This window comes from Neopelma chrysocephalum, unplaced genomic scaffold (genome assembly GCF_003984885.1).
Source record: "Neopelma chrysocephalum unplaced genomic scaffold, ASM398488v2 Primary Assembly neopelma1_97, whole genome shotgun sequence".
NCBI lineage: Eukaryota > Metazoa > Chordata > Aves > Passeriformes > Pipridae > Neopelma > Neopelma chrysocephalum.
The window spans coordinates 6,418,666-6,443,888 of record NW_020897760.1 but is presented as its reverse complement, the minus strand read 5'-3'; the positions used below and the strand labels follow the sequence as shown (position 1 = coordinate 6,443,888).

General features: G+C 38.7%; 1 protein-coding gene across 7 annotated transcripts in view; it reads left to right on the top strand.

Moving 5' to 3' along the window:
- Window positions 1–2,486: 2,486 nt before the first annotated feature.
- Window positions 2,487–25,223, top strand: part of ARHGAP29 (Rho GTPase activating protein 29) — a 49,046-nt gene continuing 26,309 nt past the window's right edge. For 5 of the 7 annotated variants that reach the window (XM_027694410.1, XM_027694408.1, XM_027694409.1 and 2 more), the window contains exons 1-2: window positions 2,487–2,550; window positions 5,227–5,573. In XM_027694410.1, the coding sequence (XP_027550211.1) occupies window positions 5,312–5,573 (262 nt within the window). In that variant the 5' untranslated portion in view covers window positions 2,487–2,550; window positions 5,227–5,311. Of the gene's footprint in view, window positions 2,551–3,050; window positions 3,268–5,226; window positions 5,574–25,223 lie in introns of those variants that run through there. The other 2 variants (XM_027694406.1, XM_027694405.1) reach the window with 2 other exon arrangements.

The following is a 25,223-nucleotide window of genomic DNA, read 5'->3' as shown; positions in this document are numbered from 1 at the left end:
TAGGAGGTAATCAACACTAGAGACATGGTTGCAGCTGTTTTGTGCTAGATTTGATTCAGGGGGAATGTGGAGGACTCTGTATTCAATTTGGCAGCCAAACTGAAAATGGGGAGGAAAAAAGCTCTGAACGACGAAAATGCAAAAGGACAATTGTTTGTTGTTTTACTTTGAGGAAAACCCAAAACTTCATTTAACATTCCCATAATGTGGCAGATGTGGGCTCAAATCCTTTTTTCAAAAGATGTTTGAAGCTAGGCCTCCCACAATGAAGAACACTTTTATGTTTCAAATCAAAAGTAACTCAAAAATATTTCAAAAGTATAAAAACATGTAATCCTAGTATTTTTTTCACTTTCAGTTTGACATCTGGGACTGGTTTGTTTGGGTTTTTTTTTTCAAATAAACAATTCACCAATAAATTTGCTGAATTCTTATACGGACACAGGTTAGCTTATGTGGGAGCTGAGATGAGAGAGACAAGACTAACATACGGAGCGACTGAGGCATAATGAAGTGTATGTCTACTTCAGAAACAGGAAAAGGACTTAGAGCTGGGTATGTACTTGGAAGAGCTCAGTTTATTCTTTCTAGCATTTTCTAAAACGTGCCTAGGAATGGTATAGTTATGGTAAGATGAAGTCCCTTCCATTTTCAAGAAGCGTGTCTGTAAGGACAAGACAGTCTGCTGTAGCTACATGATTTTCTTTTGAACAAAGATTTGACAGACCAGATTTGCTTTGTCTTCTATCTATTGATAAGTATAGGTGGAATTTCTTGTTTATCTTTTTTGTTGCTATTGAACACTTATCTAATGGTTTCAATGACTTTTCCCACAATAAACCTTTAATGCTTTTTCTGATGATGTGATTGCTGGTTGTACTATTTAACTTGCATTCTCTGCCATAGTTCCTTGCTTTCACATTAAATTAGTTTACAATTGTTTACTCTGGCCTGATTTTGACATCTGCAGGATAAATTACCTGAATGATCAAAATCTTTTTGAAGCTCAGGGTATTGTTTTCTTTGTTTTCTTTTTTTAGAAACTTAAAGAATTTATAACACTGTAAATGTCTGAATTTACATCACACTTTATTTAGGATTTTTTCAAGGTGAAGAAAAGGTATTGAACAGTGCTTAGCATTGACACTAGAGATAAGAAATGTCACAACTTGTTTTAGTTTGGTTGCTTAGTTTAAGGGTTTTTTAAATTCCAAAAGAAATTGAATAAAATTCTTCCAAAAGAATAAATTATGGCAAATATGGAGAAGAGGGATGAACCAAGGAGAACATTGGTGCTCTAACACAAAATCTTGCATGGGTAGTGTGCTGGAATGGCTGGGGAAAGGATGCAAGGATGGGGAAATTCCAGATGTAAAGCCTGAAATTGGCAGAGTAGAGGAACTGGGCTAAGAACTAGATACTGAGAACTTTGATACTTTATTGAAAATATGTCCCATCCCAGAGCTTAGGCATTGGATCTAAGGTTGCTGAATTTAAATGGCCTTTTAATATTGAGGAAGAAATTGTGGGTCTGTAGTCCCTGCCTCTAGAAGATGGAAAAAGTACTGGTGCCATCAGTCACTGTGAAATGATATAAGAGAAGTCTGCACTGGGGTATAAAGCTCCTTGTGTCACTGGGAACTATCTGAATTTCTGCATGACAATGATGCAAACATATGCTTTTCCAAATTCTCCTTAAGCTGAAAAACGTGCACGTTATCTGCACATGCAAATAAATTCAGAAGCAAAATTATGCCAAAATTTGGGCTGTCTGGATAGCTGAATCCACTCCCATCCTGCAGGCATTGACTGATGTTGTTGTATTTCGATTTTGTTACTGGTTATATTTTCTTAAGTAGCCAACAGAGTTTGTCCAGGAATAAAAACAGGCTGAGTATAGGAGAAAGCAAAGTGTGTGTCTGTGCACGCGCACATTTCTCACTCGTAACAATACTGGAAGCTGTACAATGAATGATAAACTGGATTCAGAAGTAGAAAGCGTGGGAGGTTGAACATGAGAAATACATTCTCTTTGCCACGGTGTTTTTGTTTCTCGTTGGGCAAATCACTTAAAAGTAAATCCTGTTTTGCCAAACACCACGTAGCCTGAATTTGGACTTTTCCTCGCTTCTGAAGCTTGTTTAGCGTACACCAGTCGCTCCTGCGCAGCTCCTTTTCCCGAGCTTTGCCCACACGCCAAAGGCGCGGTCGGTCTCCGCTCCTCGCAGGAGGCGCGGGCCGGGCGGGCGCTGCTGGCGGGGCCGCGCTGCCGGCGCACGGAGAGGGCGCCCCGTCCCCTCACACGCCCGCCCCGCCATTGTTCCCTCACCGCCCCTCGCGCCCCCGACTCCTCGCGCGCGGAGGGCGCGTGTCCCGCGCGCGGCCCCGCCCCCGGGGCGGTGCCGGCCAATGGTGGGGCGGGGGCGGTGCCGGGGGCGTCGCGCGGGGCGCGCGGCGGGGAGGGGAGCGATTCATGGGCAGCGGGGCGGCCGCGCCACGGGCCCGCGGGGCCCGGCCCGGCTGCTGCCTGCGCTCGGCCGCCGCTCTCCGGTAAGGGCCGGCGGAGGGAGCGGGGACGCGCCGGGACGAGACGGGGAGGGGGTGTCGCCTATCGCCGCCGGGAGGAGCCGCGGGTGAGCGTGTGGGGCAGGGCGGCGGTGAGTGGCCGGGGCAGCGGGGGCGGCTGGAGGGGCCCGGCGCTCCGCTCCCTCTGCCGGTGCGGGTCTGACCCCTCCGAGCCCCACCGCCCCGCCCGGCGCTGCCGGGCGGTTCCCCGAGCGCCCACCTCCGCCCTGCCCCGCTACCTGCCGTGCGGGCTGGCGGGCACCGCGGCGGGGCAGGGCCGAGCGCCGACCCCCGCCCGGGGCACTGGGGGCGGCCCTGCCCTCGGCCCGCCAGCGACGTGGCCCCTTTTCCTTTTTACCTTCTCTTTTTTTTTTTTTTTTTCTCCCGTTCTTTTTCCTTTCTTCCCCTCCCTACCGGAGAAATTGTGCTGGGAGAGCAAATTTCTGAAATATCTGGTGCTTTAGTTTTTTTCCTTTTTTTTTTTCCGTCGGGACTGGCAATGGCTCGCTCTGAGCCGGAGGAGTCTGGAGGCGTTTATAGCAAAGCTGGTGGACGCTTTACATTTTCAAAGCCAGAGTCTCCTGAAGAAATATGAAACACTTCTCAGTAATGAAAGGCATGTGTTCTGGGAGAGAAACTTTTCCCCATCTGCCTTGTAACACAGGAGGAACAGACGTAAGGGCTGATATTTACGAGGAAAAGGTGCCTGTGGTACTAAGCTGCTCGGTTTTCGTTATGCTGCTGCTTTACAGCAAAAGTTTCTCTCAAGTTTTTCTAATTCAGAAACACTTTGTCATCACTTTTATAATTTTTACAGTGGTGGCATTATTGTACTGCTTGTACAAAAAAAAGCAACATCTCTAAAATAACACAGCTTTAAAAGCATGAACTTGCCACTGGAACAGGTCTAACACATCATGCTACTTAAAGTTGACTTTGAAGCTGGCAGACTTAAAAGAGGCTTGTCTTTTAAATAATATGAAAATATCTGTCTCGATATAAATAGATATCACACTTGTTAAAAGGAGGGAAGGTTATGTGGCTTGTTTTGCCTTAATTGCAAGGTGGAATTGCAAAGTAGCTTTATAGCCATGAGAATTATATGTGGGAACAGAAGAAACTTGCTTAAACACTGTGTTTAATGTAAACCTCACTTCAGTCTACTTGAGGTGTTTGGAATTGCTTAATTATCTGCATTATTTGTATAGTGTCATGTGTACTCTTATAGGTACAGACTTAAAACAGTAAACAGAAATTAGAGCAGTTAATTTGTGTTAAATTCTGAAGTTTTCTTCCCCCTCCCCCCAGCACACGCTCCCTGGAAGGCCTGCCAGATTAATTACAAAAACAGCTGCTTTGACCACATTTCCTCTGATATTTTTAAATTGCAAAGAGAAATAAAGCAGAAATAATGGAAAAATAATTGAAGTGCATTAGAGTAATGCCTATAGAAATTCATAGTGGGAGTGTTCAAAGTGTTAAAGGTGCTACTGTTTCAGTTGGTCTAACCAAACACAAACGTATGCAGGAGAACCCGTTTCAACCTGCATGTTTTAGTTCATAATAACTTCTATTTTTAGGTAAAATAATTTATTTTGAGAAATTACTGCAGATGTATCTGCGACCTACGTTACCTTTCTAGCTGTCATGTTCCAATTTGGTTTTTGGTTTTTTCCCTGTGGTGTTTACGCTAGAGTGTAAACACTGAGAATTTCGCCTGGTGTTGAGAGAACAACAGCAGGCGTTGTGGGAGCTGCTGGAAGCGTACCTGACTCTGCCACCTGCAGTTTGCTGCTTTGAAATGAATCGCTTAACCCAACATGGCGAAATTAGCGTAGCTTTCTCTTTTTTTTCTAAATGAAAGGAATGCAGGTAGTTGTTTACTTATACTCCCCCAAATTTGTGCATTTTTATGGTAGAACTTTTAAGGTGGACTAAAGCAGAGCAACATCCTTCAAGATAACTGCACTGAGATTTGCAGATAAACTTTGATACTAGAATATTTTTCAATCTCTCCACTTTCCTATGTTTTGCTTTTGATTGCCTTTCATAATAAAAGATAGCAGCCTGAAAAGCCCATATAACTTCTTTCAGGATGTTTTCCTTTGTGAGACAAACTGTGATAGGCCATGATGACTTGCTTGGCACAATCTACACAAAGAAAACTCATCCTATCAGATTAAGGCTATTATTTTAAGAGACAGGATGCTGAATACAGCTTGGTGGTTCATGCAAGAGGGGATGTTGCTCATGGTCTGTATCACATCAGGTGTTTTTGCAATTATATTCAGTTGTAATAACATTTCATGGTAAAGAATAGGTCTTGGTAAATCAAAGAATGTGATTTTTACGGTTTGTAGAATAAGTATTCATGGCAAAAACTTTTCTCATGAAATAAGCATGCGTCATAAATAGCTTTTGAAATAATTTCTGCATACCATTGATTTCTTTTATGCAACAGTCTACCTGCTGTACGAATTTAAATAACTTCAAACAGTCGAAAACCTTTATAATACTCAGTTCAGCGTTGTAATGCAAAGCAGTATCATCTTGAAAGAAGTTTTGGATCTTGTCAGTACAAAAGTATTGCTTCGTATATATTTCTGTACTAATCAGCATTTTTCCTTCTCCTCCACCTCCTTCCCCCTCCCCAATTTTCAGGGCTTTCACCTTTGGCTGGTCCAATGGGCATTAAGCGGCAGTGAGTGTTACCTGCGAGAGCTCCACTAGCACGGCGGCTGCTGGGATGTTGCGACAGAACGGCGGAAGTAACAAGCGTGGTTTGGGATTAGCCCGACTGTCTACCTCCAACTTCTTCACCATCGCTAATTCAGGAAATTGGGGAATGGGGCGCAGCACCAAGAGCAGCTCTCTGAGCAGCATTAGCTCCAACTCTGACTGCTATGATAATCCTGTTGTGGATCCAGAGTATATCATGCAACTGGTGAATGATGTCAGAAAATTTGCAGATGTGCTACTCTACTTGAAGGAAGCCATTCTTTCAGAAGGTGTGTCAGTTGTTCTTAATTCTTAGATTTTATGAAACTCTTAAAATTCATATGTTTTAACTAGTGTTTACTGTGGTTGTTCCCTCCTGCCCTTTACCATTTATCCTCCCTTCCTCTCCCCTCCCCACCCCCAGCATAATGATTACGGGAAATCGTGGTTTTTAGTTTGGGTTCTGTATTTCCTCATCACAACAGTGCAATGTCTTTCATAATCATAACAAGGGAAAATAGGCTCTTAGCAGGCTGCCTAGGCAGATGCTAAAGGTTAGTGAGACCATCAACTGATTAGTCTTTAACTGCTTGAATGTTTTTTTCCAATTCCAAACAATTCTCTTACTATTTTGGTGATGTTTCAGTTTTCTAGGCTGGTTTCGTTTGGTTTTTGAAAGTCTTAAATGCTAGTAATTTGAGTTTTAAGGTAGAATGTAACTCTGCACTTTATTCCTTTGCAAGAGAAGTATTTACCGTCTTCTGCCAGCAGGTGGAAACTGCAAATTTTCTTGCTTGTGAGAGGTGTGTGTTATTTTGTGTTTCTGTTCCATTAGGGAAACGGCATTAGCGTGGTTTTGGTCATCAGGAGGAAAGCTTTTATCTAATTTCTACAGAAATATTGTTAGGTTAGTAGCTGACATGACATCCAGAGTGGTTTTGTGTAAGATGTCCTGAGTGCTGAGCATTTGCAGTCACCTCTGTGTTCAAGTGAGTGTGCACACAGCTGAAATACCACTGCCAAAAGGTGTAAACAATTAACAAAGCAATAATTTGACACTAGTGATCACTTTGTGTCCACAAAGTTTTTGCTGAGCACACAGGATGAGCAGTTATTTGTGAGGTTGGGTGTCTGGTGCCTACTGATGCTGAAACGGGCATCCTGTAGAAAAGGACTGCCAAAATATTAGTGTTCCAGTTGCCATGCAGCAGCAGTTAGTTAATGTTCAGTTTAAAATTTTGAACTCAGAAGATCCAAAAAACTAACATGGAAGACAGGAGTTGTTGTCTTGTTTTGTACTACATTATAGAATTCATTTGTGAAACAATGTTGTCCATTTAAAGGAGAGATGTCCATACAAAGGAGAGATATTTCTTGTCCACAGTTGGGAGTGTTCTTTTGACCTCTGTCCCTATATTCTAGTGAGTTCTGTAATATTGGGCTTGCTTATTGTGGGCTGGAGACAACATCCTGGAAACTGCATACTCTGGTTTGCATTTCTTTGTCTTATTAATCTTTGGAAATGTTTGCAATTGTCCAAAAATTAACAAAAATTTCCGAAGGTTGTTCTTACATATGAAATTCTGGTTTTTAATGCTTGCAGCTTACCACCATCCTGAAATTAGTTGCATTAATTATTCCAAGGTGGAATCAATTGCAGGGATGGGAAATTTATTTCTTCCTTTTTATACAGCATTAATCTATCAACTGGATGTAGACTTTGTTGGATAGTAAAACTTTGCTCTAAAATTTATTAAATATGAACCAAAATTAAGTTTTGCTGCTAGCTATGGGGGAAAAAAAGTGTATTTTGGTGTGCATATGCTGCATGCATCTGCAGGCAGTTCAGAAGTGGCAGATGTAAGTGGTGTAACAGGGTTGCATCAGTGTTTGTATTTGCCTTGTAAGTGTTCCTAGAGTCTTTCAGCCTCTAACCACTATTCCCTCAGCTTCTACATCAACTATTAATTGTATTATTGCCTCTCTGGCAGATTTGTCTAAACTCTTCTGATGCACAGTAGCTTCACTTTTGACCGCGTGACTCCCCATTGTCCAGGGCCGGCCGTTCCACTGTGGGGGTCTGTGTTGGCAGGCGGGTCTGTGCCTTGTGTTACCTGCTTGTGTTACCTGAACTGCCGTGGAAGAGCCCAGCAGTTATTCGCCCATGGTTCATTTAATGTTCATCTGATGTAGTGATGCAATCTTGGATGAAAAGTCTAAGATATTTTGGATGATAACATACATCCATGTCTAAATTAGATGGTAAGTGCCTCGGGCTTTCAGACGTGAACTGTTTTGTACAGTATTAATGCAAGTTGATATGTAACATGAAAAGTAAGTTGAGATCTCTTTTAAGGGGAGCGTTACATAAATGAAATGTTTGGTAGATGTCAAGGCTATTTCTCTTTGCATTTCTTATGCTAATATGATTTAATTTCTTAGAGTAGTCTAATTGTCATAATGCTGAATAAATTTTGGATACCTTTCAACAAAGGTAAACCCAGCATTGTAACTTAGTTTGATTATTTTCAGACTCTTGCCCAACAAAGTTTTCTGTATAAACTGAAATAAAAAAAACTTGGAATCTCCTTGCTGGTACCAATTAGGAAATGTGTTTCTTAATGATACTTCACATAAACCCCAGCCCCCACCTCAAAAAAGCCCAAACCCACAACCAAACAAACAAAACACCCTAAACCTACAAACAAAACACTCTGAATATAACTGCAGAGTTTAAAAGTTTGTCATCTGTTTGGACATGAGGGAGCTGCAGTTGCCTCTTGTGTTGAGTGAAACATGTTGTGTTCCATACACTTCAGTTCTTGCTGTTTTCTTTTAAATTCCCTTTTGAATCTCGACCTTGTATTCATTGAACATAACATTCTGTTATTAGTCATGCAATCTAAGGTATAGGATCAAGATACTTTACCATTGTCTTCACGAAGAAGAGCTCTGGGCAGTTTTTGAACTTAGGTCAATGTGCTGTTTCATGAGAAATTTTGTATTTAATTGTACTTGATGACAGGCTGAAACTGTAGCTGTTGTTAGTGCAACTGATGCAGTTAGTGCATCCTCTCTTGGTCCAGTCTTCAGGTGAATTTCCAGATGAGCAAGATTGTCTGGTGGCTGATATTAGTAAGGATAGTTCTGTTGTCATCGTGATTTTGTGTTTGAACTGAAAGGTTGTCTTCGTTTGTGGCATTCGTATTTTATGAAGTCAGAGATAATTGAAATGTATTAAGGAGACTAAAAATAAATTAATCTTCTTTCTTTTCTGATGAGAAGAAAATGAAAACAAAATCTCTGCCTGGAAGGCCAGGCTTGAGAGTATATGTTGAATTAACTTAGAGGACTCAGATCATTACCTGTAATTTGTGCTACACTTAGCACTGTTCATTTAACTGTTCAGTTTTATTGACAGCATTCTGTTTTCCTGATGTGCCTCAGGTTTTGTTATTTCAGTTTTAATGTACATCCCAAGTACAAACTGTTAAGACTTAATGTCTTGGAAGTTAGTGAGTTTTCTCTTTTTTGCTTTGAGTTCCAGTAGTAACATCTGGTTGAGAGAGTGAGAATCTAATTGATGCCTTCAACTTGTACCCCTCTTTGGAAAGGTAGGACATACAGTGAAGTACAGTCTAAAGTCTGGAACCATCTGTGTTCTTCAGAGATAGTGGCACTCAAGATAAGAATTTCCCATGGTAAAGAATGTTTTAGGAACTGAGAAGTTGTTTGCCTCCCATGGAGACCTGCTGAGGGCTTAACCACCTGACCACAGTATTAAAAATATTTAAGAATTTGAAGTGTGTGAGGTATATTTAAGGTAAATCCTATAACTTGAAGAGGTTAGTTCTTGTCCTAAAGCAAGGGGTTAATGCATCTGCAAGTAAACTATGTTGAATTTTGAGGCTGGGTGGCTTCTACATGCGTAGTACATTCTTTTGAAGAATAGGAGTTGTGGGGTAATTGCTATATACTGTCCAATCTTTCCCAAAGATAAGGATGCCTGTACCTCATAAAAGTTGTATAGGAAGCACATAAACCACTTTTTGGGGAAAAAATATGCAGGACCTACCTCTTACAAACTTGTATTAGAGAATCTATCAGTGCAAAAATAGTATTGCTTATTGCATTGATATGCAAAGTTGAGAATCTGTTTAATTGGTATTTATGTATCAGATTGATGACCACAGTCTGTGCTTTTACTTTATAGAATAAATTTTACTGTTGGAAAATAATGCCGCTGTATGGTCTTTGCTCAAATGAAATTCATTTACTCAGGTGTAAAAGGACCACACAAAAGAATATTTAGGACAGTAAAATATCTTCTAACTGGGAACTTAGTATTTCACTTTTAAACAGTACATAGTAACTTTTACTTGTATTGCATTAGAGAGAAGGGAAGCATTCCTGTTTCCTTACTCTGAAGATAGTTAGCTACTAGTTTTGTGACATCTGCTTTTTTTTTTTTAAGGAATGTAATGTATACTGTAAGGTCTGCCCTTGGGACTGTGGGAAATACTGTGTTTCATTATGAATAGCTCTCAGGTTAAAATTTGCATGTGGTTTAAAAGTGCAGGAGTAATTACACTTTAATATATAGTCTTCTTGACTGTACTTTAGAATATATTTTGGAATTCCTGCTTACTTTATCATGAACTTTGAAGTAATCTTCAAAGTGTGATATTGTGTGCTTCATGTGGGTAATTCTGCATCCTTTTCATGAGCAAAAACTTTTTTCCTCAAGTTCATCCCATCTTCAACTAATGTAAATTGTAGTTCTTTCTAAGATGCTAGTATGCTGTTTTTCCAGGTATTTTAGAAACCAGAGTAGTAAGATAAAACCTCTTACCTTTCCTTACGAATTTCTCTATGAGGATCAGATTTTGCATATGATTTCTTAAGAGTTTATAAGTTTTCGGGTCTTTTTTTAAACTGAAGCAGAGTAACAACACTGGTGAAGCTGGATGGCCTGGTCAGGAATGTCTGCATCCTCTGTATGGTAGCACCAATACTTTCAAAAGAATCAGGAATGCTGCCTAACTTGAAACCTATCAGGTCTTTATTTTTGAAGGATAAGATATTCAGCCCAGTAGGACAGTTTTAGAGGTGTGTCAAGTTAAATAGTTTCCTGAAAATAAGGAACTTGTAATCTCTAGTGACTTCAAAACCTTCTTTTAGCACCATGGAGATTGGTGTTAATCGCATACTACCCTAAAAGCCAGAAGCCATTTACTGAATATAGTGCCTGAGGCTTGAAGATGAATGATTTCTCTTCAGCCCTTCCTGGCTTGATAATGTATACTGTCTGTATTTTTAGTATAATTAAGGCACTAATATTTTTAGCATTTGATTTTTATTTCTATATTTTCATATAGTCTAAAATATTAATGTCCTTTTTCTGAGGTGGCGTTTGTGAAAGTCAGTTTGCCCTGTTTTGTTAGGGAAATTTGAAGTTCATTACCTATTGCAGTGAAGATTACAGATTGAATTTATGATAATTTATAATACTGGGTGTAATTTTGCTGTTTGTTCTTTATTCCAATTTTGATGTTTCTCAGTGAAAGGTGCTGTCTTTGATACACCCTTAAACTAGATGTATTTACCTGTCTAATGACACCTTATACTATGAATGCTTGGTAGGTGGGCAAACTGCTCTAAACAAGGATCTGATAAAGTGTTTACCTTTCTTTGCAACAGTTTCTGGAAGGAATGTTTTGGGGGGGTTATATTTATTTTGTTTGGAGGGAAGCTGGACTGATTTCTTTAAACTTTTTGTGGAAGACGGTTCTGGTTTTCTGCTCGGTATTATTTTGTGTGATAAATAAAAAACCTTTCTGAGAGAATGATAAGTGAAATGCTACCAGGGTAGCTAACTTTTGGGGACTCTGAGAACACAGTGATTATCAAATGTGTAAACAATCTGCTTGTGAATTATTAAATGACCTTTGAGGCTCTTTTAGAAAAAGGCAGAGGAATCCAAGTGGCACAGTGTAGCACATTGGTCCTCTTATTCCATGTAGCAAAAAAAAAAAAGGGGGGAAACAAACTAGCTAGGAGCTAATAAATCATATTACAGAATTAAAAGTATTTGAGGATGTTGAAAAATAGTCTAAAGTGGAATTTTAATGTTTTTCACTTCCGGATCCTACCAAAGTGCAATATCTGAAGAATAATTCTGTGATATATTACTATTCAAACTCTATTAAAACTTGGTCCACAAGGAACTAACTGCATGTTTTTTAATGTATCAGCCTGTAATAAGATTATTCATCCTCTTGCTGAACCAAATTATGTGTTAAAAGGTGAATTCTGCCTATTAGAATTTGCTACTTTGCGTGTTACTGTTCCCATGGCAGAGTTAGCAGATGTGTCCTTGTGAGCTACAGTACCAGGGAGGCCAGGACTAAACCGGGCTGGGACAGGTACAAGGCAGCTGGAAGGAGTGACTTCTGAAGGTGCTCCTGCCAAAATTCCTTTTTTACCCTCCCCACCAACAGCTGAATTGTTGGTAACTGGTTCTGTAACTTAAAATCTACAAGATGCATCTAAAACTGCTGTTTTCTTCTGTTTAGGACTCTGTTTTAAACACGTTAATAGTCTATTTCCACAGCAACTTATGGAAGAAACTTAAGTGTGAGCTGCTGTGATCTCACTGCTGCATCTTCCTGGCACTAGCAGTAGTTCTCTGGTGACTGCATAGCAAGCCAGCTTTGGGGGCACATCTGCCTGAAAACTAGTTCCAGGAAGAAAAAGAACTAGGTTTTAGAAGATCAGTTCCATGTGCTGACTGTAAGGTTGTACTGAGTACCAGCCAAGAGGGAGAAGGTGGCTGGCCAAGGAACAAGGGGCCAGAGGTTAAAATGGAACAAGACTGTGAACTCTAGGCAGAATTGGTGTGGCATTCCACCCTGGCATCCCAGCATACACTGCTAAACCCTGTGCCAATTCTTTTGTGTCCCTTATTGAATGCGAAGTTTGGTGAAGGTATACGAAAGGTGGGGTGGTGGTGGGGAGAACAGCAAGCAGAAAACACCCTTTGTAGATGGCAAATTAATTGATCACTTTGGCTCTGAGCTTTTGGCATGTTTGAATTTGACAGTCTCTTTTAAACTCACCTTCCTAAAACCCATTTCTCATGTGCAAAGTCATATGTGCTTCCAATCTTTCTGACCTGGAAGTTCATTAGTACACCCTTTCACATACCTCCAAGTAGTAGTCACTGCTAAATATTAGTTCTGTCAATTTGAAATTGTTCTTTCACAAATCTGAAATAGTCTTTCAAGCTAAAAGATGTAAAGCATGTAAACATGGATAAGAACAAAGTAAATACTTCCTTAAATTTTTTTAACACGTAAAATTATGAACCTAAAGCTAATACTAGTGGGTTTGCTTTGTTGGGTTTTTGGTTTTTTTTTAACAGCTTCTGGTGTTTATTTTATGGCAAAAATCAAAGGAAGAAATTATTTGGGCATATGAACTGCTTCTCTTAGTGGAGTTCTAGGACCACAGCAAGCCAGAGACGTGCTGGTCATTTTCCCATGCTTCCCTTACTTTCACACCATCCTTTCCTGGTCCCTCGCATGAACAGAAAGCACTGAGATCCCTGCCTATGAATCCTGTTCCTGTCCAGTGCCAGATTCCTCAAACTTGAGAGGTCCTGCAAAGAAAACAGAAGTTTGATGTACAGTGTGAACGAAGACAAACCCATAACAATCCAATAAAAAGTAGTTTGCTTGTCTCCCATAAACGTTGCTTGTCTCCCATAAACGTTGACTGTATAGCTGCAAGCATGCTTTTCTCCAGGAATGTTTCGCTTAAGTTGGGAGAGAGAACTTTCTGCCTTTCTTTCCATTTCACTCCAGATGATTCCACAATCTATTTTGGCCAAGCCTTCTGTTTTCTCAGAGTCTATCTTGCAGGCTTTTGTTAGGAAGTCTTGGACTTTCAGGTGCTGTGACCAGAGCCAGAGGAGCTGGGCATTTTGTTTTGCTTTGCATGTTTGCAGTGATAGAGCACTGCTTAATTCATCTGCAGTCATGGAACACTTCTGCTGTTTCCACTAATCTAAGAGGAAAAAAACCAACCTCCTCTGGAAGTTGAGTTCAAGCAAATCTGTGTTCTTCATAGTCAAAGTGTAAGCTGCCTGTTAAATGCACATTGCTAATGTTGGATAGGAAATGCTGTTTCTTCAGTTTCAGGGAAGATTGAAGTTAAATAATAACTTAGTGGACCAGGAGATAAGTTTGTGGCTGATAGTACTACCCCTCCCCCAGTTGCATACTCCACATTCCTTCAGAACAAATGTTCACTTGTTGCTATAGTGTCTAAGATCAGCAGTCAGGAGGGGGGTGTGCGTCTTGAAGGCCTGTGAGTGTTTAAAATGTAAAATCAACCCTTACGTGTGGTCCGGATATTTTTGTTGACTTAAATAATTAGCATATCTCTATTTAGGAAAACTCTGAACTATTTATAAGAAAGCTTGAGCATTTTCCATTTTTATGTTGCTTTTGAAGTGCAAAAATTGTAATACCAGGGAAAACTCTATTCCTCTTCTTTTTGCATTTCTGATGTACAAAAGGATCTCAAAACACTTAAAGAGCCTTAGCTAGTTTGTTAATTAGAATTACCTTCCCTTTCCATCACAGCAACTAGAGTAATGAAACTGAAATTACAAGGTTAGCAAGATGCAAGGTGACGAATGAGGAAGAGGAGGAATAGTCAGGTTTTCTGTTTTGAAAGTAAAGCTAGACCTTTCAAGCAAAAATTCTTCTAATATAGTTTGAAGCTTAAGAAAAAGGAACATTTGAACAAAAGAACAACTTATATCTCTCAAAGAACTATGCCTTAAAACCTGAAAGATAAGATTTGATCCATATCCAGTGTGAAGTCTTGTGTTCTAAACAGCAATTCCCATGTAGATGTAGAAGCTCTTTTGTTTAAAAACAAAACAAAAATCCCTTGCCCTGAAATAGTTTCCTGCTCTTGGCAAAATCTATTATAAAGTATCCACTAAAATATTCCGTTTTCTCATTTCTCTGATGCGTCAATTTATCAAAATTGCAACTTCAAATATCAATACAAATAATTTTGGTATGCCTGACAGCCTGGAGTTGAGAGTTGTGATTGTCATCTTGATGATCTTGACTTCGTGAAGATTTCATGGACTAAAACATTCCTTTTCCACCAGTTTCATTGGAAGTGTTTGTTCTTCTTATTTATGTAGCTCGGTCACAGAACTGAAGCTGACTTGTTTCTTAATTCTGAGCAGTCTGGCAGTTGCAGTGATTTGATTATGTTAGATCTAATGTCTTGGTAATGGATTAGAGTTAGAACTGCATGGTAGGATAGGAGGTTTGATACAGAGCCTGGACCTTGATCTTCATAGGTAGCCACTTCCCTTTTTAAGGAAAGTAGGGTTTTTATGGGAACTCATTCCTCTGTCTGCCTAAAATGCCCCTTTTTATAGAAGATTGAGGTGGCTCATGTAAGACTGTAGAAAATAGTTATGTTTGAGTTAAACTTTCATCTTAATGACATTCACTGCAGAACAGTGTAACTGCAAATCCTAGGACTTGACCTTTTTTTGTAGAGGCTGTGATTTAGCTGAACAAAGTATTTTTCCTTTTTATCCTTTTTTCCTTCTTTACCGCTTGCATACTTTCTTGGACTAATTTTTAAAAGTATGTTGGAATTTTTATTTGCCAATTCTGGTTATCTTTAGTTGATAAATCAGTTTTAATCTTAAATTGACCAAACTTACCTCTCTTCAGTGTGTGTTCTTTGTCGTATCTGAACTGCTTCAGATAGTTAAGCTGTTTTAGTACTATAACATATTCTCTTTTTCAAATGTGTTGATTCTCTGATGTTTATAATTTGGGTTCAGGGCCAACAGGTGGATGTTGCAGCAGTTCATTACATTTCTGAAAGTTTTGTTAGTTCTACTTATCTATGAGACATAGAATGACTGTGGGATTATGTATGTTGCAACACATACACGTAAAAGGGAAAGGGAGGTTCTTACTTTGGAAAGAATCAAGTGTTTCTTCTAACTCTTGTAATGTCTCAATCCTTTTCTAGTTTTAGAGATCTGCAAGAAGTGGAAGGCCTGGTGAGGAAGTTTCAGCGCAGATGCATTAAAAACAATTGAAAAAATGAATTGCAGGGTTGTAGATCAATAAGTTGCAGGAAGTGTATTTGTATGGTGGAGTTAAAGCACAAGTGTGTTCTCTTTCTCACCTCATGCCTTTTCAACAAGAGGCTTTGACATCTTTAGGTCTTGGGGACAAATTTCAATTTTGTAGGCCAGCATTTCCAAAAGGTGCTCTTCTCTGAGTATTGTATTAAAATTTTTCCAGTTATGCAGGTGTGATTGTTTTAGAGCTCTATCTTGTGAGAAATGTAACATCTCAGTTAATGTTCTGCTTTGGGACTAGAGCATATTCTCAGCTTGATTTGTAAGATCAGATATTGCTGAAATAGTTATGGACAAGGTATTCCTGAAGCATTAGCTTAAAGGCTGCTCAATGTTCACAAATTCATCTTGATGTTTTAGTCTTGATAGTGGTATGAACAGATTCTTCAGTAAAATGCTTAAGTTTTTTGTGCGGTTTTTTTTTTAAATCTAATTTTTTTTGTTTGTTTCTCCCATGGACTTCTTCTTTCATTCATTGATTGTATAGAGGGTATATAAAGTACTTTGTGCTACCACAACTATGAAACTGGAAGATCTGTCCAGAAGTTCTCCGGTGCTGACAAGTGGAAAAAAAAAAGTTTACTGGAATCACTGAAGTGGAGGTGCAGAGAACCTGAACACTACTGGTCAAGAAAATAGACTGTGGTCTCAGCTTGCAAGTAGGTTAATGGCTCCCAACAGAAGAGCAGTTGAAGGAGGCAGCTTTTTGAAGGGATAGTTATGTCTGCTTTGTGCTTCATTGGGTAAGGTGCAAATTGTTTATCTGAAAGCTTAGTAACATATGTGAATTGTGATAGTTGAGTGAAGACAGTTTGTGAAGGGCCTTGACAAAGTGACCATGATAAATAGCTTATGCCAGTGGTGAAGAAGTAGGATTAAGACTGCAGAGTGGTCCGATTTAAATGCTTTCTGGTATTCATGTGCAAGCCCTTGTGTTAAGGATAAGCAAACAAATTCAGCAAGGTATGGAGAGCTCTTTCTAGCTGTGGTTGGCTTCAAATACCGACTAGACGTGAGATTTTAGAGAAAGTGGCTGAGAACTTAATTTGGAAAGAAAGTGGTGCATGAGAACTTAATTTGGAAAGAAAGCAATAAGTCTGGAGCATATAAATAAATTGGATCAAATGCTGCATGCCATTGGATGAAGAATTAAATGCATGGGGCTAGTATTCAAATATATAGTTGACCATGTTCTTTCTATTTCTATTATAATTCTCACATTCTGTAGCTTTTGCGGGATTGCACATCATTTGTGTATTTTATTGGGTTTGTTTTTTTTAATGTAGCATTGATTAGCTGGAATAACAACTTCAGTGGTACTAGGGAGAAACAGCTATGTAAATTGAAAACCACAAAGCAAACAAAGTCTGTGGTTTGTCTTTTTCAGCTTTTTATTGCAAGGTATTTGTAAAGAAATACTACTCAATTAAAAATTAATAATGAGATGTGCAGTGGGTTACTGTTGTCTTTTAGAACATGCAAGTGACAAAGTGACATCAGTTACTGTGTTAATGACAGCATTGTTGTGTTTTCTCTTCATACAAAATCAAAGACGTTTTGATGTGAAATGACTGATAACAAAACATTGTACTGCAGAGGGGATCTACTGTTCCTGAGTTTAGGAAATGGGAAGACTTTTAAATAATTTCCTTTGGAGCGTTCAAATGGCTCTGTGTCACCTGTGTGAGTTACACAGTCAGGCTTTACTCTCTTGGGTGGTTGTTTCAGTAGGACTTCAATGCAGAAACTTCAAATAATCCTTAATCCTTTATGTTCACCAGTTTTCTAGACAATTAATGTTACTGGCTGCTGCTTTAATGATTTGAATACCACTTAATATCTAAATTGATTTTGTGTTTTTTCTTTTCATCAATAAAACAGAAATGGACAACTATCACAGCCTAAAACAGTCTATAATTGTGTTCAAAGGATACTTTAAAATAAATGCACAAAGTAGTGCACCTCTTGTTTAACATTATATAATCTCATAATCCTGGCTTTGTGTGGTCTTTTGAAAACTAGGTGGGCAGGCAGCAGTAAAATAGCTTCTTCATCCAATCAGTGACTTGAGCTAAAAGTGGAAGGAGCAGCCATGTAGAATAAACAGTATTTCAGACTAAAAGGTTAAGTATTGTTTCATAATCTCTTGGTGTTGGTTAGCAAAGGTTAAATTTATTTTATTTAAAATGCACAAACCGTAACTTTCATACTACCCTTTCTGTGTGCCCATTTGATATGGTGTGATCAAATTGCTGGGGATTGTCTTTCATTTTCTGACTTGTTCTTTTTTTCAGAAATGTGTGCTGTGAATGTTCAGTGTTACTTCATATGCTTTCAGAACTTGAACCAATATGCAAGGAACGTAGTTGCTTAAAGCATAAGATACTTTAAGTGTCTTCCACTGGCAGCTGTTCAGTCCAGTGACTGATGAAGTTTTAGTGAAATGCCTTTAAATAAAAAGCAAGTCACTACTACTAGTGGTATAGTCACCTGTCCTGATGGACATGACTTTCTGGTGAACTGTGACTGATCAGACTTATAGCAAATGTTTTCATCATAAAGAACGTGGGATAACGTCCACTTGACAATTTACAGTTCTAACTTAAAATGTGTTCTGAAACTTCTGAAGCATTATCCTCACCTAGCTTTATTCTTAATCTCCTAGATGATTCAGGAAAGTGAACAGTGACTAAAGTGGCCATGTAATATTTTCATTTTCGTTTATCAGAAACAGGTAAATAAGCAAACACCAGCAATTCTCATGACTACTTTGTGCTCTTTAAATTTTGGGTTAATAAAAGATTAATGTATTCTAAAGATTAAACTGCATGGCTGAACACATCTAGGTTAGTTGACTGGAATCTCAGGGCTAGAAGAATAAAAAAGTTGAAGGAATGTAGTGTACAGCATATTGAAATAGATTAATGAAAAGCTGCATTGTGGTAGGTTTTTTTCTGAAAGGCTTCCCCACATGCACAAATGGGGAGTTCATCTATGAATTTAAATGTGAAATGAATGTGAAGTAACAACTATTCTGCTGATGTCAGTTGGCAAACCAACAAAAGGAAAATAAGTAGCTGCTTTCAGTGTAGGCAGAATTACAAAATTTTGATTTTTCTGATGTGTTTTGCATGTACACGTATTTTATTGGCTTTTTGAAAAGATTATTTTAAGACATCTTTGTTTTTGTAACTTTAATTTCTGAAAAGGAATTTAGTCTTAGTTTGCTCTATATCTGTAGTAGACTTCTTACGTAAGTTTTGACTTCACAAGTACAGAATTGGTCCATAACTGAAATGGGGTAGGAATGTTAGCCCAGTTTAATAAAGAAAACAAAAACCACCACAGCTCAAGGTCACATCAGAGGCTAGTCAGCATGGTCAATGGTTGAATCTAAATGGATAGATTGATGTATTTTGACCAATCCCTCATAGCAAATGACAGATCTGTTTGGGTATTTGTGGGACACAACAGAAGGTCATCATGCTAGAAATCTTAACCTGTTTTAGGTTGAACTAACGGGGGATAGTTTTGTGTTTTATCCAAGAACAATTTTTCAGCAAAAATTGTAAGGCTGCATATTCACTCTGTTTATTTCAAAAAGTAAAGAGAGAATTTCCACCCTTAAAATACCAAAAAAAAAGTAAGTTCCAGATGCTTTTTATCGTAAACTAAATTTGTACAACCTAATTTTAAGATCAAATTTAGTAGTTTAACGGGAAATAGGCAACTGACTTGCCAAATATTAAATGCTTTCTTGTATTATAAAAACATTATTTGCATGTAAAAACTGACATCAAACATTGCTACTTTCAATATACTGTATTCAATGAGCTGTTTGCAGGAAATTTCAATGCATTCTCACTGAATCAGGTCAGTATATTGCTCTTGTCAAAAAAAAAAAAACAGCAAACAACCTTATCAAACTTTATTGCTTTCATATCAAATGTAGAGGTTTGGGTTACTATTTTTATTCTTTTCTTTTCCTCATTCCTAATCAAACTTCACGTATCCCTAGATTTTCTTCATTGAAACAATTGCTTAACTGATTATTTTCCATAAATTGTCATTTTTGCTGTAATATGATGTGATTGAAATACTGGTTGCAGTGGATTCTGGAGCCCACGTTGCCAAAGACTGACTTTGGTGTAGCGTCTTTCAGTGATGCCATGACAACGAGGGTTGCCATGGTACTGATTAACAAAAAAGGCTAGGATTGGATATTTTGGAAGCTTCAAGTGTGATGTTTCTTGACAGAAGGATTGGTAGGTAGCTTCTAATTCTTCATCATAACACAGAGTTGAAAGGCAACGACTTTACTCATGCCTTTGGCAGCTTCCAGCCTTGCTAGAGAATTTACAAGCATAAATTCTTGCAGAAATTCTCTGAGTTTTTAGTTTTCAGTGAATTAAAATGTTTCATTCCTTGTATCTGCAGCATGCAGTCAAATATAGGAAGAAATATGATACTAAGGATGCTTAGCTATCAGTCCTGAACTATGACCATCAACAAACAAAATATCTACACCACCATTAAAGGAAAAAGTTGTATTCATTTTGTATACATACAATAAATGAAAATCACATTTAGCTCATACATTTATTGTCTTAAAAAAAGCTTTCTTGATGCTAGGCTGGACAGCAGTGACATAGATCAACTTTGCTATGGTCAAGCCACGATGTAAAATGTGTTTTCACTGTGTGTTTGATTAATTCTTGTGGTCTTTTGAGTGTGGTTGTGACCTCTGTTAAATCAGACAAATATGCCAGGCTGTTAATTGTGTTAGAACGGCACTGACAGGGAGAGGAGGGCAAAAATAAAATGATGGTTTGATCTGGGACCATTTCCCAAACTGCAGATACAGGAATTAGGTGATTTCCACAGAGCTCATTGTTGTATGATTGTTTTGCTGTGATGCTCACTGGGAAGTCTCATAATCTGGATCAGATTCAGACCTGAGTGCTGACAGTTTCCTAGTACACAATATGGCCATTGATGAAGAGGATAGTAATGTGATTTTAGTTGATATCTGTTTTACTTTGGATTAGCTTCATTCCAATTCTGACTTTTCCCCCGCCCTAGGTGGTATAACTAGTGATATCATGTAATCCTTCTATATAACATAATAGAAACAGAATGTAATTTACCTTAAGGTCAAAAATGAGTTTTTTAGTAAATAAGAGTGGACAATCTTTTAGCCAAGATGTTGGTCTTGCAGACTGAAATGTTGGTTACTCAAACCTCTTTCTTCTGAATCCTTTCAAGATTGAAAGTGATGAGGAGCTAATTGTTTGCATTCCATAAGGTGAAACTTTAGTAAAAAGTTCTGGATCCAAATATTCAGATATTGAGAAAAATTTTTTGCAGTTTGGTGCTTATTCTCACCACCATCCTGCAACACTGTTTTGTCTGGCTTCTCCCTTTGTCCTGAAAGTTGCAGTTATGCAGATGTGAAGTGGTACTTAAAACCAGAATTGAGACTCCTATATTTCAGTGGAAGTAAAAAGGGAGCTGAAGTACCCGCTCTTCATCTGATCTCAGGAGAACAGATTTACAAAGGGAGTTCTCAAATGAGGACTAGGCCAAGTGAGGGTGGTGGTTACAACCAACATTTGAGTATTCTCATCCAGTTGCATTGATTCTAGTGGTGATGTCCACAGAGTGAGTTCATGGTAGACACTTATCATAGTCAAGATATTTAACTGTGTTCATGGAGGTAGATGAAGAAAATATTTGTGCAAAAATACAAGTTACCTTGTTTATAGTAAGATTTTCACAACAAGTGAGATGAGTTATGTATATTTTCTCCCCCAGTCAAAAGAGACTGATCTATGTATATAAACTTATGACTGTAGAGATTATGCATGGCAGGTTGTTCCACACTGTGTAACGTTTTTGAAAGCCTTTGAATGCATGACATAACTAATCACACCTTTCTACTTGTAAAAAGCTTCTTATGGGAAGTAGGACTTATTAGGTGGTGTGAATTAGAATACCTGCTTTGAAAGTCTTGTATGTATTCTGACTTGAAGAATTTTTCATAGATGTGTTACTTTTCAGTTGTTTTATCTAGATCGTTACCCTGTCTTTCATCAGTGTGATCAACTTATGTTAGAAACAAACTTTTAGCCACAGTATAACAATAGTTGTATTAGTGGTTTCCTTTCTCTTGTGACTGGTGGAAATTGGGTAGTAGGGGGAGAGTGTGCTGTTAAAAAGCATTAATGTTCTAGGTGGAGAAGCAGTAAGTGTAATTGCACACACATCTTCTCTGTGGCTCTGAACAGCAATGTAGGATATGCGGTGGCCACGGAAGGAAAAAACTGTTAGTCTGTATTTAAACTTGTCCTGGCAAACATTTGTTGACATAAACAGCTTCAGAAATGTTTGGGCCAACAATAAATCAGGTCAGACAAAAGAATGCCAGTCAACTGACACAGCAGTGCCTTTTCTGATTGTGTGTATTGTGACCAGCCCTGACTTGGCAGGGAGGTTGACTGGCGCTGACAAGCTTGATGAGCAAATTTGATTTTGTTTTGCGTGAATAGAATCCATAGCTGTAAGGCCATTATTGCTTAGTAACTTCTATACAAATGCTTCCGTTTGAGAAACATCTAAAATTAGAAAATACATAGGTTACGGTGTTTTATATTAAAGATGGTTGAATGGTTATAAAATGTGGTGACCAAAACCATTGAGGAGTGGGATGCTAATGACAACAGCATGCTACTGAGATGGCTTGGCAAACACTGATAGACCTCCCAGCTGCTTTGTACTGTCATTCTAGTGCATTAAGTTTGTCAGCTTTGAATACATGCTTTTTTCACCCTGTTCTCTCTCCACTTCTCCTTCAGAGGATACTTTCATTTTGGAAGAGCTTGTTTAAATCCTAATGAAAGATTTGCAGATAGGCTACTGAGCTCTCTCCAAGCCCTTTTTTTCCCCCCTTCAGTTTTAAGGGTTGTTTTTTTCCTTTTGAGATGTAGGGGGCTGACTCATTCCTCCAGGAGATTCCAGGAAACTGTAGTCACCTGAGCGAACAGCTGAACTCGAGTGCCCAGAGAGGTCCTCTGTGTTGCAGGAGCATTGGCAGTCACAATCTTCGCCTTCTGTGGTCTTGCAATTCATGTTATTGAGCTTGAGAGAGATTTTAAAACAATATAGCATCCATTGGTGGAGAACTTCCGCTTGACTTCATGTAGATAAATAAATGTGTACAGTGATTCAAGGGACAAAAGAAAAACTGAAAGTAAGTATTTTTTTATGACTACTGAAGTCAGATTGAATTGCTGTGGGAACTTTTTGGACACGCTTCCTCATGCATTCCTTTCACTGTAAGCTGTATTTGCTCTGCTGTTGTTTTTGTCTCAGCCATTTTTGGACTTCTTAGCATTAAGACTGTGTTTCTGTTGATTTGGCATATTTAGATTGTTTTGCTACCTGAAGTTTCTAAATCTGTCATGAACAGGAAATCTCTGGTTTAGTGTCTGTTTGGTATCAGTCACTGAATGCAGCGTAGTTGTGGTTCCTGATGACTTCTACCCCCACCTCTCCCCAAGCACCACTTGTGTCACAGGCCTTTTGTCTTCTGGAGGCACAGAAACAATGTTTTAGATATTTTGTAAACAAATGATACAGTGATGGAATACAAAGAAATCTCAGTTGGGTGTAGCCAGACCTTTGCTTTTGAGAGTACAAATAACTAATCTCGTGCTTGAGTGCATTATTTTAGTGATAGTGTTCTCCTGGATGGTATGATAAACATCTAATTCAACTCAGAAGTTATTTTCAACTTGCATTTCCCTTTGAAGCTTGCTGCTTCTGTTTCAGACTTGAAGAGGCTTGTATCCTCTTCAAGTTTTTTTTTTCTTTCTTCCCCTCCCACTTATTTTGCTTTTTTCCCCAACTCTATTGTTATGGTAAGATCCTATCAAATTTTAATACTAAGAAACTTCATTTTGGGATCAGATATGCATTAATAAGTCTTTTGTATATTTTTTTCTGCCTTCACCTAACCTGTAAATAGGCTTAAGAGTGTTTTTTAGTTGCATAATGACGAGTCTGTAGTAGTTGCGGGTCATACTGAACTCACAAGAATCATTCGTGCTGTTTGATATGTGTATTTCTTAATGAACCAGTTTGAACTATCTTTAAATATCCTAATTCCTAAATATAACACATTGCTATGATTTTAAGATACATTTTCTATGTTGACTGATCCACTTTGGGTTTGTAGGCATCAGTACAGCTCTGCTTTCATTTTCCTCATTGCCTTTGCCTGGAGCTGCCTGGTACTCCCAACAACAATTTATTCCTGCATTGATGGAGTACAATTGAGGCTTTGATGGATTAAAGCCTGAAGGGACCGTTAAAATTATTTGGTTTCATTTTTACAGCTATAAAATTTCTGAGTGTTAGAAGGTGGGAATGGTCATACCAGCTTAGGCTAAAGCTGTGTGTCTCCATGTCTGAGTTCCGATGGTTGCTGAAAGTGAATAGCTAGAGAAAAGTAAAAATGATAAGTTGGACATATCCTCTGAACTGTTTTTGCTTAGGAGAATTCTCGCGCTGTTACAAGTTACGTTGGTTTAGTACAATGCTTAGTAGTTCAGTAGAGTAAAGAGTGGAGTAGTTGAGTGAAAAGAAGTTATGGAGGCAAGTTCAGAAGGAATTAATTCAAAGACAGCAAGGCTGTAAGTATTACTAAAGTGCACAACTGTGCAGCAGTTGTGGATGCTGGGTGACTGGACTGCTGAAAGCAGTCGGTCTGGTGTAGTGTCCTGAGCAGCATCACCCACTGCTGTGAAAGGCACAAGCTTGCAGAACCCACGGCCAGGCCTGCTGGGGCATTTATTGACTCATTAGTAACACACAGGGAAACTTAAAAGAACTTGTCTAATCTCTCCTTGTTTCCATGTAAACTTCTTGTGTCAATGCTGTGTTTTGGCAAGAAATTCCACAGGTCTCTTACATGAAGAATCACCCCTTTCTGCTTTGAATCTGGTTCCTCCTTGCTCAGTTTAATCATCTGATGCGTTTACATAAAACTGAAAGACATGGATAAGCAATTGATTCTACCCACTATTTTCATGGGGTTTATAATTTTCTGACCTTTCATATCCTCTATAAATCATTTCTTATCCAAGGTCACAACTTCTGCTATTGTTGCTTACATGGAAACTGCTTCAAACCTGGATTGCTTTCCCCAATAAGTTCAAAACTCTGAGCTATAGTATGCCTTTTAGATGGATGTGTGTTTGTCATGAACAACCTCCGCTGCTAAGTGGAAGCACTGAATCATGGCCATGTTTAGTACCAGGCTTTTGACATTTTTTTTTTCTATTGCCCTGTTTGAGTCTACACTGTTAATTACAGTGTACATGTAAATGAAGATAAAGCCACAGCTGTGTTTCTTTAACAAATTGTGTAGAACTTTTTTAATTTACTGCTGTGTAAGATGGGTTTTCCTAGACTTTTGTGTGTCATGTTACGGACAGAGCTTCCTACTCTCTTCCAGCAGGAAAAAACATGCAAAGTGCCAGTGAATGGTAGATAAAGTTTTTGCCTTAGTCCACTTCCTGAGTCAAGGTTTTTCCTTTGACCATCTATAAACCAGGCTAAGTTGGGGGGAAAAAAATTTCCTGATATTTGACATCTAGGGAGGTAAAGCCTGAAGCACGGCAGTCCATAAGAGACTTGCTATTGCACCTGATACAATGATATGCAATTTGTATGTAGTCCCCCC